This window comes from Schistocerca piceifrons, chromosome 2 (assembly GCF_021461385.2).
Source record: "Schistocerca piceifrons isolate TAMUIC-IGC-003096 chromosome 2, iqSchPice1.1, whole genome shotgun sequence".
NCBI lineage: Eukaryota > Metazoa > Arthropoda > Insecta > Orthoptera > Acrididae > Schistocerca > Schistocerca piceifrons.
This window is the reverse complement of record NC_060139.1, coordinates 1,554,427-1,573,319: the sequence shown is the minus strand read 5'-3', so window position 1 is coordinate 1,573,319 and position 18,893 is coordinate 1,554,427. Positions and strand designations below refer to the sequence as shown.

At 40.9% G+C, this 18,893-nt stretch overlaps 1 protein-coding gene across 1 annotated transcript in view; it reads right to left on the bottom strand.

Moving 5' to 3' along the window:
• Positions 1 to 4,931, bottom strand: part of LOC124775444 (cytochrome P450 9e2-like) — a 28,024-nt gene extending 23,093 nt beyond the window's left edge. The window contains exons 1-2 of the mRNA XM_047250277.1: positions 4,763 to 4,931; positions 1,785 to 2,172 (exon numbers count right to left, since the gene is read on the bottom strand). Coding sequence (XP_047106233.1) covers positions 1,785 to 2,169 — 385 coding nt within the window. The 5' untranslated portion in view covers positions 2,170 to 2,172; positions 4,763 to 4,931. The remainder of the gene's footprint in view (positions 1 to 1,784; positions 2,173 to 4,762) is intronic.
• Between the last annotated feature and the right edge of the window lie 13,962 nt (positions 4,932 to 18,893).

Sequence of the window (18,893 nt, the reverse complement as noted above, 5' to 3'; positions counted from 1 at the left end):
GTTTATCTATGCAGACGATATTGCTCTCACGTATCGACATCAAGACTTCCACAATTCCGAAAGAATCATTGAGGAAGACCCTATCAAAATGGATGAATGTTTCGAAACATGGAGGCTCAGACCTAATACTTCTAAAACCCAAGTCTCCTGTTTCCACCTCAACAAAAGATAGGCAAACCATGCACCCCACGTAGAGTTCAGAGGCCAGGTGCTTAACTACAATCCCCTCCCAAAGTATCTGGGAATTACATTGGACCGATCTCTGACGTACAAGGAGCACTTATACAGATGTGCAGCAAAAATCAAAACCAGAAATAATGTCCTACACAAACTCACTGGAAGTACCTGGGGAGCAAGCGCCACAGTTCTCAGAACATCTGCTCTTGCACTAGTATATTCGGTGGCTGAATACTGCTCTCCGATCTGGCTAAACAGCACTCGTACAGCAACGGTGGACACCCAGCTAAACGACACCATGAGGCTCATCTCAGGCACTATTAAACCGACGCCCCACCAATGGCTCCCGGTACTGGCTAACATAGCCCCACCTCGTCTAAGGCGAAGATCTGCACTGAAAAGGGAATGGCAAAAGTGCGCTAACAACCGTGACCTACCCTTACACGAAGACTGCAAGAATCCCAGCCACAGGCTCAAGTCCCGTAAGCCATCATGGAGATTAGGGCAACAGCTGACCGAGGACAATTATGATATCGACGAAGCCTGGCGTCGGGAATGGGATATGCCTAACCCTGATCACCTTAACTTAGTCTCGACCCAACCGTACGGCCCGAGGGCTTCGGTCTTCCCAGAAAATCTTGGACAACTTTAAATCGTATCCGAACAGGCTATGGTAGATGTAATTACTGGAAGCACAAATGGGGACAGACTGACTCACCCAACTGCGACTGTGGGAATCCACAAACTCTACATCGTATCGCAATGGACTGCCCTACGAGGAGATTCCCTGGCACAATGCAGGAGCTGCACCTCCTGGAGGGAGATGCTTCTGGCTGGCTGAGGGACTTGGACATACAACCATGAGTCTGGTCTACTCTTCTCGTTCTGAAAAACCTATTACTAGATACTATTACTATAATTTCTATGTATTTTTGTGTATTTTGTGTTTTACTTCCTTTTTTAGATCTAATAATTGTTTGTTGCCTGTAACATTGACCATTCATTGTTTTTATACGTTGTTTGTGTTACTACTTACTTACTGCTGTATTCTATTAGCCATACGAAATAAATAAATAAATAAATAAATAAATAAATAAATAAATAAATAAATATATATATATATATATATATATATATATATATATATATATATATATATATATATATACTAAATAAATCATATTACGTGGCAACCTGAGGGTGAAAATCGGGGAAATTATCTGTGTCTGTCCGTATGCCAACAGTTTGTACTAGATGAAAATTTTATGTCCTCAGCACACCAATAAAAAGTACTGAAAAGTTGTTTTTTTATCTATGTTGTCAAGAAATGTGAAATATACGAGTAAAACAGTCTTATGCAGCTTCCCTCTCCCCACGATCAAACGGTGTGGCGTGGTGGTGGGGGAAACGTGCCAGTTAGGCTGAGTTGGATGGCACAGTCCACGAGCCGAATTCTTGGCCACTGCTGGTCTAGGCCATCAAGACACACTTCTTGGTTACTCTGTCACCACAGTTTTATGTGACGCGAATAGCTTTCACAGCCGTGGAAGTTCGGCGTATAAACAATACTAACTGAAAGAAGATCGATTTGCGATTATTGCTCTTACCTTTCAAGGTGATTAACATCTTTTGCAGCAGAATATCTTCCTTGTCGACATTTGCCATGTCAAGGTGGTCGGTAAAGTGATCAAAATCCTTGATGGTGATGGTGCGAAGGATCTCCGGATCCCTCACCATGACGAGGGGATTTCCGAAGAAGTAGACTCCCGCATATCGATGTTTCTGGAACTTGTTGTACAGTACGATCACGTGATCAGTCAGGGACCACCTGCCGATCACCACATCCAGCATGTTTCCGACGAAGGGAAGCGGCGGTGCGTAGGGCAGGCCGCGACGCGCGAAGTGCGTGTGGAAGCGGTACCAGCGGAAGGCGGCCAGCACCAGCAGGCCCGCCACCACCGAGGTGCACAGCGTCCACCAGTCCGGGACCATGGTCTGGAAGAGTGTGCGGAAAACTGTGGTGAGTGTCGTCTGTCGGTTCCAACTAACACAAATAATAGCAATGGTTCGAAGAAATAACTCGAGCACTCTGGTAGAAACACCTAATTTCTCGGTGATGTTTCCGCCTTGTAACATGTTTGGAAGTTGGAAAAGACATCATGACCAAGGATGCTATGGACAAAGCAACGAGATACACTCACAGGGGGTACGATACTTTTAATGGTCTTATATTCACTTATCACTCATGAATTAATAAAATTTTAAATATTTCTGCTATGTTGGTTATGTAATACTAAAACGTATGTGTCGCCTCTTGAATGTCCAAGTATCCTTCATCGGGACGGAGTTTACCTAGCAAGTTATGAAAATGTATTTACATTACTTCACTTTCCGTAGTCGCCGTAATCTGAAAGAGAATTGTGCTGGAACGTCTCAGCTTAGTTCTGCTCCGCGCCGCCGATGCCTTTGGGCTCCGTCGTTCCCTGGAACCTTCTTTGTTCATACAGCTTTACTGTAGACAGACGTGGCTACTTGGTATGTGCAGTAATACACTCAGATGATTATTGTATGCTGGATCCAGATTGGGGGAAAATTAGTGATAAAATTAAAACAGTTTCAATAGGGAACTTCTTCCGCGGTACTTGTTCAATGGCGACGACTGTCTATACTGTCTATGCTTATACACATGAATACTTACACATTCCAGTAAAATTCGATACAATTGAAAAATACCTCACCTTTTCAGGAACTTTAATTTATTTAATGTTCTTGTAGCTTTTACCAACATTTAATTACATTTACTACGACGTTTATACGGCTTAGCCTTAAATAAACTTCAGTTGTTGTTGTTGTAATTGTAGTTGTTGTTGTACTTGCGCCACAAATTCCTCTTCTCCCCAATTCTATTCAGTACCTCATTAGTTACGTGATCTACCCATCTAATCTTCAGCATTCTTCTGTAGCACCACATTTCGGTATCTTCTAAGCTCTTTTTGTCTGAACTTTTTATCGTCTATGTTTCACTTCCATACATGGCTACACTCCATACAAATTCTTTCAAAGAAAAACTTCGTGACACTTAAATCTACACTCGATATTAACAAATTTCTCTTCTTCAGAAACGCTTTCCTTGATATTGCCACTCTACATTTTATATCCTCTCTATTTCGGCCCTACCCAAATACACTAAAGCGCCAGAGAAACTGGTATGGGCACACGTATTCACATACAGAGATATGTAAACAGCCAAAATACGGCGCTGCGGTCGGCACGACTATATAAGACAACCAGTGTCTGGCGCAGTTGTTAGATGGGTTACTGCTGCTACAGTCTGCCCCAATAGTTGAAACGTGAGCGCGTTGGTATGCCACGCACGGGGGCCCATGTTCGATTTCATCATCGTTTCATCCCCATTGTTGAAGCGCAAGTCGCCCAATGTGGCGTCGCACTCAATAAGACCTGCACTTGGTGGCCGAACTTCCCGCCTGGGAACTCCCCGCCACAGTTACAAGTTAAAACTGATTTTGAAATAGAAGCTATTGGAACTGAAACCTGTCTCCATTTTCATGACAGGTAAAACTGTTAAGACATCAAAGAAACTCAATTCATTTGCAAGTATCACATGTTCGATGCTGTAAGACCTTCTGTTTCGTGGTACAAGATGGTGCACGATCGAAGAAGTATGGCTTATGTCATATAAACTGTTTTAAAAATATACAGCATTTTAACAGATTTGGTTGCGTGGCCATCATACGCTGCAAGCACAGAAATACTCGTTTTTTAAATAAAAACCGCCTTTTTCTCGCTGCATTGTATTTTATATTATTTGAGAAGCGTTTCCTCTTTTACTCTAAAGCATCTTCAGTGAAATCTAGAACGATACAGAGTCGTTTCGATATGCGATATTTGTAGATTATAAAACAAGACGTGAACCGTTTTATAATCTACAAATGCCGCATATCAAAATGAACCTGTATCATTCTGGACTTCCCTGAAGATGCCTTACAGTAGGAGACGAAACGCTGCTGGAACAAATGAAATACACTGCAGCAAGATAAAGGAGATTTTTATTTAAAAATCGAATACGGAACACTCTGTGGCTGAAGAATATCAGTACATTTCAAATAGCTTTAATATTGTACGCACCAGTTACACGTGTAGAACGCGAAATATTTAGAAGTGATGCACAAAACATAACCTGATGTCTAACAACAACAAAAACTGTAGAAAATGGCGGAAATTGCATATGGCGATCTCTAGTGCTTTTTGCTTTATGAGATTCTGAAGTCAGTCACTTGCCTGAAGCACTGAGCAAAATATTCTAGGTACACTATCTTCTAGCAACAACACTCTTCCTCATTTTGTATCTAGCAAATAGATGAAATTCAAAATATCCTGTCATTACAGCGTTGCGTCGGAAGTGGGAGGAAGTTTCTCAGTTCTGCGACTACAATGCGAAATCACAGATAAGTGCTACCTTATCTTCTATACGAATATTTCTGTGTAAAATAAGAAGACATCAGTGTTATTCTTCCCTCAAATAACATGGATTTACATTCGCACAATCTATTTCACTATGTCTTACCTGTATTTGCTGCCAAGTTCTTTCCTCTACACGTTCCCCGACAACTGCAGGAAACCTTACAAATTAATCGCACAGTATAACTCCAGCAACTATGAGACCACGCACTTGTAAGAGCACATTCACTATCCCACCTGCGGGGCGTGCCTGAAACCGCCGAACGTTCCCAGGGCGAAGCGAGCGTCTGTTGATATACAGCGCACGAGGTGGCGGGAGGCTCGGATGAGGCAAAGGAGGGGCGAGTGGGGGGGGGGGGGGGCACATTACGTCACGGGCGTCCCGGATATGTGTGCAGCGCAGCGCAGCGCAGAGCAGACCTTCGATAAGATACAACCGACTGTGATGAGCGTGGGTTGTCACGCGCTAGGCCTTGGGGCTTTCAGAACCTCACTCAGTGATTCATCCGGCCACTACCGACGGATTTTCACTGATATTCCGGATGTAAATAGATCACCCAATGCAGCTAACCTTTAATGTTTCCTAATGGTTGTATTGCAAAGTATAGTCTCTTTATGCTTTACTGTTGTCGAATTGAGAAAGACAACGGACAAGTACGAGTGGAAGTCACATTCTACATCTACATCTACATTGATACTCCGCAAGCCACCCAACGGTGTGTGGCGGAGGGCACTTTACGTGCCACTGTCATTACCTCCCTTTCCTGTTCCAGTCGCGTATGGTTCGCGGGAAGAACGACTGTCTGAAAGCCTCCGTGCGCGCTCTAATCTCTCTAATTTTACATTCGTGATCTCCTCGGGAAGTATAAGCAGGGGGAAGCAATATATTCGATACCTCATCCAGAAACGCACCCTCTCGAAACCTGGGGAGCAAGCTACACCGCGATGCAGAGCGCCTCTCTTGCAGAGTCTGCCACTTGAGTTTATTAAACATCTCCGTAACGCTATCACGGTTACCAAATAACCCAGTGACGAAACGCGCCGCTCTTCTTTGGATCTTCTCTATCTCCTCCGTCAACCCGACCTGGTACGGATCCCACACTGATGAGCAATACTCAAGTATAGGTCGAACGAGTGTTTTGTAAGCCACCTCCTTTGTTGATGGACTACATTTTCTAAGCACTCTCCCAATGAATCTCAACCTGGTACCCGCCTTACCAACAATTAGTTTTATATGATCATTCCACTTCAAATCGTTCCGTACGCATACTCCCAGATATTTTACAGAAGTAACTGCTACCAGTGTTTGTTCCGCTATCATATAATCATACAATAAAGGATCCTTCTTTCTATGTATTCGCAATACATTACATTTGTCTATGTTAAGGGTCAGTTGCCACTCCCTGCACCAAGTGCCTATCCGCTGCAGATCTTCCTGTATTTCGCTACAATTTTCTAATGCAGCAACTTCTCTGTATACTACAGCATCATCCGCGAAAAGCCGCATGGAACTTCCGACACTATCTACTAAGTCATTTATATATATTGTGAAAAGCAATGGTCCCATAACACTCCCCTGTGGCACGCCAGAGGTTACTTTAACGTCTGTAGACGTCTCTCCATTGATAACAACATGCTGTGTTCTGTTTGCTAAAAACTCTTCAATCCAGCCACACAGCTGGTCTGATATTCCGTAGGCTCTTACTTTGTTTATCAGGCGACAGTGCGGAACTGTATCGAACGCCTTCCGGAAGTCAAGAAAAATAGCATCTACCTGGGAGCCTGTATCTAATATTTTCTGGGTCTCATGAACAAATAAGGCGAGTTGGGTCTCACACGATCGCTGTTTCCGGAATCCATGTTGATTCCTACATAGTAGATTCTGGGTTTCCAGAAATGACATGATACGCGAGCAAAAAACATGTTCTAAAATTCTACAAGAGATCGACGTAAGAGATATAGGTCTATAGTTTTGCGCATCTGCTCGACGACCCTTCTCGAAGACTGGGACTATCTGTGCTCTTTTCCAATCATTTGGAACCCTCCGTTCCTCTAGAGACTTGCGGTACACGGCTGTTAGAAGGGGGGCAAGTTCTTTCGCGTACTCTGTGTAGAATCGAATTGGTATCCCGTCAGGTCCAGTGGACTTTCCTCTATTGAATGATTCCAGTTGCTTTTCTATTCCTTGGACACTTATTTCGATGTCAGCCATTTTTTCGTTTGTGCGAGGATTTAGAGAAGGAACTGCAGTGCGGTCTTCCTCTGTGAAACAGCTTTGGAAAAAGGTGTTTAGTATTTCAGCTTTACGCGTGTCATCCTCTGTTTCAATGCCATCATCATCCCGTAGTGTCTGGATATGCTGTTTCGAGCCACTTACTGATTTAACGTACGACCAGAACTTCCTAGGATTTTCTGTCAAGTCGGTACATAGAATTTTACTTTCAAATTCAATGAACGCTTCACGCATAGCCCTCCTTACGCTAACTTTGACATCGTTTAGCTTCTGTTTGTCTGAGAGGTTTTGGCTGCGTTTAAACTTAGAGTGGAGCTCTCTTTGCTTTCGCAGTAGTTTCCTAACATTGTTGTTGTACCACGGTGGGTTTTTCCCGTCCCTCACAGTTTTACTCGGCACGTACCTGCCTAAAACGCATTTTACGATTGCCTTGAACTTTTTCCATAAACACTCAACATTGTCAGTGTCGGAACAGAAATTTTCGTTTTGATCTGTTAGGTAGTCTGAAATCTGCCTTCTATTACTCTTGCTAAACAGATAAACCTTCCTCCCTTTTTTTATATTCCTATTAACTTCCATATTCAGGGATGCTGCAACGGCCTTATGATCACTGATTCCCTGTTCTGTACATACAGATTCGAAAAGTTCGGGTCTGTTTGTTATCAGTAGGTCCAATATGTTATCTCCACGAGTCGGTTCTCTGTTTAATTGCTCGAGGTAATTTTCGGATAGTGCACTCAGTATAATGTCACTCGATGCTCTGTCCCTACCACCCGTCCTAAACATCTGAGTGTCCCAGTCTATATCTGGTAAATTGAAATCTCCACCTAAGACTGTAACATGCTGAGAAAATTTATGTGAAATGTATTCCAAATTTTCTCTCAGTTGTTCTGCCACTAATGCTGCTGAGTCGGGAGGTCGGTAAAAGGAGCCAATTATTAACCTAGTTCGGTTGTTTAGTGTAACCTCCACCCATAATAATTCACAGGAACTATCCACTTCTACTTCACTACAGGATAAACTACTACTAACAGCGATGAACACTCCACCACCGGTTGCATGCAATCTATCCTTTCTAAACACCGTCTGTACCTTTGTAAAAATTTCGGCAGAATTTATCTCTGGCTTAAGCCAGCTTTCTGTACCTATAACGATTCTGAGGGTTCCGCATAAACTCAATTGCGTATTACTTTTGAATACATTATGGGAGTGACAGTGATCAATATGTTACACATATTTACTATTAAAAACAGTCTTGATCACAATTTATTTAGTATAGTGACCAGTTTCGACCACTACTGTGGTCATCTTCAGACCAATGAGTAAGAACCTCTTTCTGCTGAAGAATCTCTAGCAGAAGGAGTTTCTTACTCATTGGTCTGAAGATGACCACAGTAGTGGTCGAAACCGGTCACCGTACTAAATAAATTGTGATCAAGACTGTTTTTGATAGTAAAAACTAATTGCGTATGTCTATATAAATAAAAATCACTTACTGCTTGTACGAAAGATCCTCAGTTCACAACAGCTGGAGCGATCTGATTGATTTTTTTGTTTTTGTTGTTAGGACAAGGTTCATATGAACGAAAATTTTTGGAAAAGCTTGTGGAATAGTCGGACATGTGGACGGTACTTTTGTATGAAAATCTCAATGAAAGAAGTGTAACGGTCAGTTTGACAGTTCTGCTGTCACATGTTTTCATAAAAAAATAATAGTTATGTTCAGTCTGATAGTTCTACTGTCGCATATTTTCGTAAAAAAAATGCCGTGTTGAATATTGATATTTTTCGAAAACGAATACAATTGAAAACGATATTTCTGTGTGTTATCGGTGGCGATTATATCTTTGGTCTGTTCGTGGTAATTTGGTGTGTTGCAAACATTAAGTTGATTTCAGTTCGTGGTTTATTTCTTTGGCTTCGAAATATCGGTCGGCACACGCGCAACGCTGGCTAGCTATACGATCTTCGAGTCAATGAGATTGACGAAGGGCCTAGACATCTTTTAGATTCTGTTCACACAAATTGCAAGAAACGATTCGGTTGGGTGACTCCTTTCTCGATCATCTGACTCACTGATAAACGACGTTTAGTCTAAACCACTGGAGTTAGGCACGTATTATACAACAAACACTTCCTTTGAAACGGCTGCGAGAAAGAACACGCTAAGATGTGCTGTGAAAATGGGTGGTTATGTTTCTCTTCTCGCAATTACTTCCAACAGAAATCAGGAAACTTGTATTTATGGCTAACTTAATAATCCAACCTCTTCGTAGAATAAAACCATGCGAAATTTTATCATTAAGTAGATCCAGCAGCTGGCTAGGTCTCTCTCATACCATGTGCACTAATGGTTCCAAACGATTTGCCCATTCATTTTAACTTCTACTTGCAATCAAGATTCTGCTTGCAATAACAATAAATAAGGTCGGAGGGGAGGGGGAGGAGAAGATGGAGCGAGAAGGGGGAGGAAATGAATATAAAGAAGAGGAGGGAATAAATGGATAGAGAGATGAGGGAGCAGGAGATGGATGGAGAGATTGTGGGAGAAGAGCAGGGGAAGAGGTGCGGGGAGGTGAAGGAGTGGACAAATTGAGGGGGAGGAGGATAGGGATAGACATAAGGGGAAGGAAGAAGGAGATTAGGATCTAGATCCGATTCTTATACACATTTAGTGATTACCAAGCATTGCCAGGTTCTCTAGCAGATAATATTAATAACTTAATGTGGCTCAACGGCCTGGTGCGAGTGGATTTTGGACGCCATGTCCGTGACAAGCGTGTCCCCCACCTACCCCACTTATCCAGTAGGGGAATCTGAACCAAGTCTTGTTTCTGGTGGTTCCTCACATTAAGAGGTGAAGAGTAGATTAAATCAGACAGAGACTGAAAGATCAGTGGCCTAGCCAAGATTCGTTCTCGCAACTTCTCGCTTTCAAGGTATGCATTTTACTGCTTCACCACCACGTAGATACGATGTAGATAGTTAACCAATAGCGTTTGTTGAGAGGGTTTGCCAGTATCAAAATATGTGACTCACATGCCCGTATCTTCTGATTGCACTGACTTAGAAGCTTAAATTATATGCACCACCAGGTGACTTTAGGTATTAGTATTTAACGCAAATTTAAATTTGATGCCTGTATCCGTTCCTGACAAAAAATGGGTCCTTAAAGAGGGACACGCAGACAGACAAGCAGACATACAACTAATGGCAAAAAATATTTTTATGTCATTTAAGTAGAAAATTAACAATTTTCACTTTTTTCATTTGATTTTGTACTGTAAAACCTTACTTCTTATCGAATTTCACAATTCTAGGTCAGTGGGAAGTACCCCAGAGATTTTAATGAGTGAGTTTACGAGTATAAAAATAAGGGATGGTTGTATCTTGTCATTGCATTGACATTGAAGCTTAAGTTATTTACAATACCAGAGAACGGCAGACATTGGCGTGTGACATATGTTTAAACTTGACGCCTCCACCTGTTCCTGAGAAAAAGGGGTGTCAACAGACAGACGGATAACAAAGTGACCCTTTAAGTGCTGTCCTACTCCAAATTTTTCTTTTGTTTCCTTTACTGCTTGCTCAATATACAGATTGAATAACATCGGGGAGAGGCTACAACCCTGTCTCACTCCCTTCCCAACCGCTGCTTCCCTTTCATGTCCCTCGACTCTTATAACTGCCATCTGGTTTTTGTACAAATTGCAAATAGCCTTTGGCTCCCTGTATTTTACCCCTGCCACCTTCAGAGTTTTTTGCCATTAGCACCAAATATAAATGGGCGGAGTCGCACCGCTCCTCGGAGAACTGCTAACGCTACGCCCTCCCCCCCCCTCCCCCGCCCCTCCCCTTTCATCACCATAAAACTACCCTTCCGTAACTTTTCCCACCGAAACAGAGATGTAATGAAAACGAAGCATTATTGCACAATATTAATTAAATGAAGTGTCTTGATAAAAAATATTGGCCACAACAATTCAGATGTATCTCCATAGTAAATGAATTTCAATTTTTATGAACTCTCTAAAATATTTGAAAGTAAAGCAAAGCATGCAGAAGACTTGGTCGAATGTGAATGTAACTTCGCGCAAATAGACACATATTGGCGAGTATAAATGATTACAGTTGCTCTTCTCTGTGCCACCTGGTACGGTAATCAGAGTGCACTAGAACTGTCTGTCAAGAGCTTTCCTCGTGAGTACTTACAGCATAACATCGCTGTAATCAATAACTGTAAGTGTAAGTGTAAGTGTTCGTACAAGTTCCTTTTTCATGTCTGTAGCGAAGAGGTTTCCATATTTTTGTACGGCATGGAGATATGCTGATGGATTTTTGCACGTTGCAGTTGCGTGCTCGGTCCAACACGAGCGCAAACAAAACCCACGCTACTTGCGAGTTCCTCACCAAGACTGAAGTGCTACGCTAAGCATTGCTTTGTCTACTAAGTGGAATTCTTAGAATGTCTGATAAGAGTGAAATAACTGCCGCCAAATCGTCTCATTTCTTTATCGAATCCGGATCCCAGATTATACAGATTATAATTTCACAGTTGTTTTCCGTAGTTTGCGTAGCTGTTGTCTAAATTAATAATAACATGTTGTGATTGAAAGCTTTGATAACGTCTGCTTAATGATTAGTGGATCCGGGTTCTTGTTAACTGAACACCGCTACGTGATTCCCTTCTCAAAAAGTGCGTCATTAATTGCTTATGGTTGTACTTGATTGCTACAGTTGCCTTCTCGGTTGTGTGACTAATTGCTCAGGCAGAATCGACATCCGTAATAGACATACGTCACGATACAACAACCATACGGTACTTTAGTTTTTAGATAGTCCTCATTTAAATATGAAGCGAAAACAGTAATATTCTGACTGATGATACTACCAGTTGTTGTTCATAGAAGCTGATATGGACTTGTATTCGTGACGAATGTCGGAATTTACACCGTGTTTTATACAGTTTTTAATTAAAAAATGTGAAGTAAACAAAAGAGGAGGAGGAGCAACTGAAATGAAACTTCACTCGTTGAGCGGTTAAGTCAGTCTGTTTCAGTGATTAAAAAAATGCGTCACATTTACAGAAAACTTAGCAGTGTGAACGTACTTATCAGATGGATATAACGTTTACACAACTTCTGGTGTACATGTTGGTACTGGTTAGGTTGGAACGGGTGTCATAAAACCATAGAACTTGCCGTTCGTGGGGAAGCTTTCGTGCCTAAGTGATACAGATAGCTGTACCGTAAGTGCAACCACAACGGAGGGCTATCTGTTGAGAGGTCAGACAAACGTGTGGTTCCTGAAGGGGGGCAGCAGCCTTTTCAGTAGTTGCAAGGGCAACAGTCTGGATGATTGACTGATCTGGCCTTGTAACACTAACCAAAACGGCCTTGCTGTGTTGGTACTGCGAACGACTGAAAGCAATGGGAAACTACAGCCGTAGTTTTTCTCGATGGCATGAAGCTCTACTGTATGGTTAAACTATGATAGCATCCTGTTGTGTGAAATATTCCAGAGGAAAAATAGCCCCCCCCCCCCCCCCAATTCGGATCTCCGAGCAGCGACTACCGATGAGGATGTCGTTATCAGGAGAAACAAAACTGGCATTCTGCGGATCGGAACGTGGAATGTCAGATCCCATAATCTGGCACGTAGGTTCGGAAATTTAAAGATAGAAATGGATAGGTTAAAGTTAGATATAGTGGGAATTAGTGAAGTTAGGTGCCAAGAGGAACAGGACTTCTGGTCAGGTGAATACAGGGTTATAAATACAAAATCAAATAGGGGTAATGCAGGAGTAGGTTTAATAACGAATAAGAAAATAAGAACGCGGATAAGGTGCTATGAACAGCATAGTGAACGCGTTATTGTAGCCCAGATAGATACAAAGCCCACACGCACCACAGTAGTAGAAGTTTATATGCCAACTAGCTCCGCAAATGAGGAGGAGACTGAGGAAATGTATGATGTGATAAATAAAATTATTTATTTAGTTAAGGAAGAAGAAAATCTAATAGTCGTGGGGGTCTGGGATAGCAGAAAAAAGAAGAGAAGGAAAAGTAGTAGTCGAATATGGAATGGGGAAAGAACTGAAAGAGGAAGTGGCCTGGTAGAATTTTGCACAAAGCAAAATTTAATCATAGCTAACGGTTTAAGAATCATGAGAGAAGGCTGTATACGTGGAGGAGACCTGGGGATACCAGAAGGTTTCAGACTGAATATATAATCGTAAGAAAAAGATTTCGGGACCATTTGTTTAATTGCAAGACATTTCCTGTGGCAGATGTGGACCCTGACCACAATTTATTGGTTATGAACTGCAGAGTAAAACTGAAGAAACTGCAAAAAGGCAGGACTTTAAGGAGATGGGACGTGGATAAACCGAAAGAACCAGCGGTTGTAGAGAGTTTCAGAGGGAGCATTAGGGAACGATTGACAAGAACAGGAGAAATGAAGAAAGGGAATGGGTAGCTTTGAGAGATGAAATAGTGAAGGCAGCAGTTGATTAAGTAGGTAAAATGCCGAGGACTAGTAGAAATCCTTGGATACCACAAGAGATATTGAATTTAATCTACGAAAGAAGAAAACGTAAAAATGAAATGAATGAAGCAGGTGAAAGGGAATACAAACGTCTCAAAAATGAAATCGACAGGAAGTGCAAAACTACTAAGCAGGAAAGTAACCATGTGGAAGCATGTATCACTAAGGGTAATACAGACATTGCCTGCAGCAGGTCCTTTGGAGAAAAGAGAACCGCCTGTATGAATATAAAGAGTTCTGATGGAAAACTAGTCCTAAGCAAAGAAGGGAAAGCAGAAAGGTGGAGAGGTGGAAGGAGTATATAGAGGGTTTAACAAAGGAGGTGTACTTAAGGGCAGTATTATGGAAGTGGAAGAGGATGTAGATGAGGATGAGAAGGGAGACTCGATACTGCGTGAAGAATTTGACAGAGCACTGAAAGACTGAAGTCCAAACAAGGCCCCGGTGTTAGACAACATTCCGTTTGAGCTACTGACAGCCTTGGGGGAGCCAGCCTTGACAAAACTCCTCCATCTGATGATCAAGATGTATGAGACCAGTGAAATACTTACAGACATTAAGAAGAATATAATAATTCCTATTCTAAAGAAAGAGGGTGCTGACAGGTGTGAAAATTACCGAACTCTCAGTTTAATAAATAACGGTTGCAAAATAATAACACGAATTCCTTACAGATGAATGGAAAAAACTGGTAGAAGTTGACCTCTGGGAAGAACAGATCGGATCCCGGAGAAATGTAGCAACACGCGAGGCAATACTGACCCTACGATTTCTCATAGAACATGGGTTAAGGAAAGGCAAACGTACGTGTAGAGCATTTGTAGGCTTAGAGGAGGCTTTCGATGATGTTGACTAGAATACTCTCTTTCAAATTATGAAGGTGACAGGGGTGAAACACAGGGAACGAAAGGCTATTTACCAGATGGTAGTAATAAGAGTCGAGGGACATGAAAGAGAAGCAGTGGTTGACAAGGGAGTGAGACAGGGCTATAGCCTATCTACGATGATACTCAATCTGTGCACTGAGCAAGCAATAAAGGAAACAAAAGAAAAATTTGGAATAGGAATTAAAATTCATGAGAAGAAATAAAAACATTAGTAACGCCAGTTCACATTCAACCAGAATTGTACTTCCTATTTGCATATGCAACTCTACGATCCTAACAATTTCAGTGCCGGACCGAGACTCGAACTCGGGACCTTTGCCTTTCACGGGAAAGTGCTCTTGGTAGAGCACTTGCCCGCGAAAGGCAAAGGACCCGAGTTCGAGTCTCGGTCCGGCACACAGTTTTAATATGCCAGGAAGTTTCATATCAGCGCACACTCCGCTGCAGAGTGAAAATTTCATTCTGAAAAACTTTGAGGTTTGCCGATGACATTGTAATTCTGTCAGAGACAGCAAAGGACTCATAAGAGCAGACGAACGGAATGGACAGCGTCTTGGAAGGAGGATATAAGATGAACATAAAAAATTCCAAAACGAGGATAATAAAATGCAATCGATTTAGAATAGGGAATGCTGAAGGAATTAGATCAGGAAATGAGACACTTAAAGTAGTAGATGAGTTTCGCTATTTGGGGAGCATAATAACTGATGATGGTCGATGTAGAGTGGATATAAAATGTAGACTGGCAATGGCAAGGAAAGAGTTTCTGAAGAAGAGAAATTCATCAACATCGAGTATACATTTAAGTGTCACGAAATCGTTTCTGAAAGAATTCGCATGGATTGTAGCGACGTATGGACGTGAAAAATGGACTATAGTTTAGAGGAGAAGAGACTAGAAGCTTTTGAAATGCGGTGCTACAGCAGAATACTCAAGATTAGATGGGTAGATCACGTAACTAATGGGAGGTGGTGAATAGAATCGGGGAGAAGAGAAATTTGTGGTACAACCTGACTAGAAGAAGGGATCGGTTGGTAGGCCATTCTGTGGGATCACATAGTGTTGGAGGGAAGTGGGGAGTAAAAATCATAGAGGGAGACCAAGAGATGAGTACAGAAAGCAGATTCAGAAGGATGTAGGTTGCAGTAGGTACTGGGAGATGGAGAAGCTTGCAGAGGATAGAGTAGCATGGAGCGCTGCATCAAACCAGTGTTTGTACTGAAAAACACAACAACAACATCCTCCTGCCTGCACGACTCAGCAGGACCAGCCATACCTCTGAAGATGTCCAACGTAGCATTGGACGAAACGTTAGGAATAGCAGAATTCCATGGACCACGGCCATATAACCCCGAAGAATCATGAACGACGTCGGCAATCCGCTGGGCGCCTTCGATCTGGGGCCAGCGCGCCTACCCGAGTCCAGAAAGCAACCCATTAGCGCTCTAGGAAACGACAGGAATACACCGAAATATATCACTTAGAAATTATAGAAATAGGATGTGTTCAACACCAGAGGTAAATCGGCTGCAGGAAAAATGTGAAGGAATCGAAGAGAAACGGTCGTTGGAAGGACTGATAAAGTATATAGAAAAGTCAAAACAACCATAGTTGGAATTAAAAGTAGGGATGGTAACATTAAGAATGCAGTGGGAACTCCACTGTTAAACGCAAAACAAAGAGCATATAGGAGGTAAGGCTTCATTAAAGGCTGTAACCTCCCCACCGTTATTTAAAAGGGAAATGAAATGACAATATTTAATACAAATAAGAGCCGCTTGTAACCTCTCCACAAAAATTTGAAAGAAAGAAATACGACAATATTTAATTGTGAATGCTAATGGTCATTGCGCTAATTGTAACCTCGCCCACAATGAGAGGTATTGAAAATGGCAACAAAAATGTGAAATTCGCAATCTGACTCAAATATAAATTCTTCACAAAATTTAAAGTCCGTTCAGTGACAAGAAAATACAATTAAACCGAAATATCGGTCTTTGGCCCTGTGTAAAACAATCAGAGTTAAAGTCTTACCTCAGAATAAATGGATGTCACATTTCTGCTCTTGTTGTTGCGCACCGCTTGGAGGAACTGCATTGCAAATAATAATATTCTCTTTTTTTGTGATTTTACTAAAAATTTTCTTTTAAAGAAGTGGAGTGAAATGGGAAGTGCAACGAAATCTTTAGTTCAATAAAAATTAAATTTTTGAAAAAAAAATGCTTTTGAAATAAAAATTATTATTGGGAACTTGTTGGAGAATAGTTACAATAAATAAAATTTTTCATTATCTAATAATTATATTAATTAACAGTATACCTTATTCACCATCTTGACCAGTGTTGCCGACCGCTCTCCATGACGACTATTGGCGTACTGCACTGCACGACTACTACTAGAGTACTGCTCTCAACTAGACAGAGCTACAGACTCGCAACGACTGACTGACAGACTGAGAATCGCTCGCAACACTCGCGCGGTCAAGCGCATACTCTCTGGTCACAGATGCTACAATGCCTCGCCATCGCTGCTATGTTACATACGTGTTTCATAACCCTCCACTGGGGGGGCAAAAATTTGGCAGCGATGGTGAGTCATTTGGACTTGCCAATCGCGGCAAAATTTTTAATTAACTAATAAACTTCTACAATTTACAGAATAATTAGATGTAGTACATAAAGTAAATGTTGTGCACACGCACTAAGTACAAGATATATCAGACAAAGACAAATGTGAGTGCAAAACATAGTAGCAAATCAGAAAAATGTATATACAAATTATTTGACAGATAACAAAGTGCACAGGCACTGAAAAAAAATTCTTTAGCATATTCAGAACAAATAAACAGACTGGCAAAAAATATTATGTTGACAAGTGACATGAGTGTACTCGCACTGGAGTTGAGAACATATCAGCAAATGATGAAATGTAAATACAATTAGTAACAAATGACATAAGTGCATACGCATTGAAGTATTGAATATACAGAATAGTACAAATCATATTGAAAAATGAGAAAAGTGCACAGGCACTGAAGTTCAGTAGAAAACATATTAACACCTAACAGAAGTGCACATGCACTGTAGTTCAGAACATATCATAAAAATAAAAATGTATAAACAATATAAAAGACAAGAGTGTACATACGTATACTGTATACTGTACTTCAGAACAAATCGAAAAATGTCTTTAGCATTTTGGCAATAAATAAACATAATGGCAAAAAAATCATGTCCAAAGTGCACACGCACTGAAAAAAATGTCTTTAGCATTTTCACAACAAATAAACATAATGACAAAACATCATGTCGACCAGTGCCATAAGTGTACTCGCACTGGAGTTCAACAAATCGAAAAATGTATAACCTATGAACATAAATGATGTTACCAAAAAAATTTTTTTTTTTTTTTTTATGTGACAAGAATCAGGATAGGAAAGGGAAGGATTGCATCATGGTTGTAGCACTTTAGATTGCACACAGCTGTTCTGAAAGTCCATATCTTTCCACAGAAGTACAACACCAAGTGACACAACTTGAAGTTCTTTTCCCATCAGAATTTATCAGTGTAGCCAAGACACTGAACTGTCGTAGTAATGTTCCATGTTTTCATTTTGGCAGTACATTACGTACACCAAACAGTGGGACCATAATAACGTCTTCATTGCTCACGGTGGTGGACAGCATGTCGTGTCAACACCACTCTCTTACAAGGCACACCAACGTAGAATTAGTGCAAAACCAAAGATAGTGCTCCATGATCACTAGGATAAACAGGACAAATGGACATTGCAATAATTCAGGGTAGTCAGCTTATGAGGTGAAGGACATCAAGTCACATAATATTGACAATTAGAGACTTAATTAGTTTGTGGCATTCATAGCCCAGTTATTGAACATTTCTGTACCGAGTATGTAGTATTACAGAAAAATGTTCATTAATTGTTTTACATGGAATCAGTAGCCTTCTTTTCCTGGTTACAAAGCATTATTAAATAATCGCATTCTTTTCAGTTACAGAGTGTAATTAAGAATCATTAACCTTCTCCTAATTACAGTTAATTAATCATTTGTCACTCCAATAATAATCATTAGCCTTTTCCTAATTACAGTTAATTAATCATTTGTCGTTAATTAATCATTTGTCATTCCAATAGTAAGAATTATTAGTCTTCTCCTAATTACAAAGCATTATTAAACAGTACCATAGTTAATTAATTATGTGTCATTCCAATCTATTAAGAATCACTAGCTGGCATCATGGGTAATCGTATTACAATAAACAGTGGCGGTCCTTGGCCAGTTACAAAGTATATTTAGTATGACAGAATAATGTTCATCATAAGTCTTAGTTGAAAAGGAGAGTCAATTATTGGCCTAGCATTAACATAATACATTGAGTGATACAAATTATTGGCACTCATTGGCCATTAACCAAAACATGAAAACTCAACATGGGAAAAAAGGGCTAATTAATGGCATAATTAATAACAATTCTTCAAGTGACATTAATTATTGGCACTCAGTGGCCAGCAAGTATTGAATAGAATCATCATTCAGTATTATTCAGAT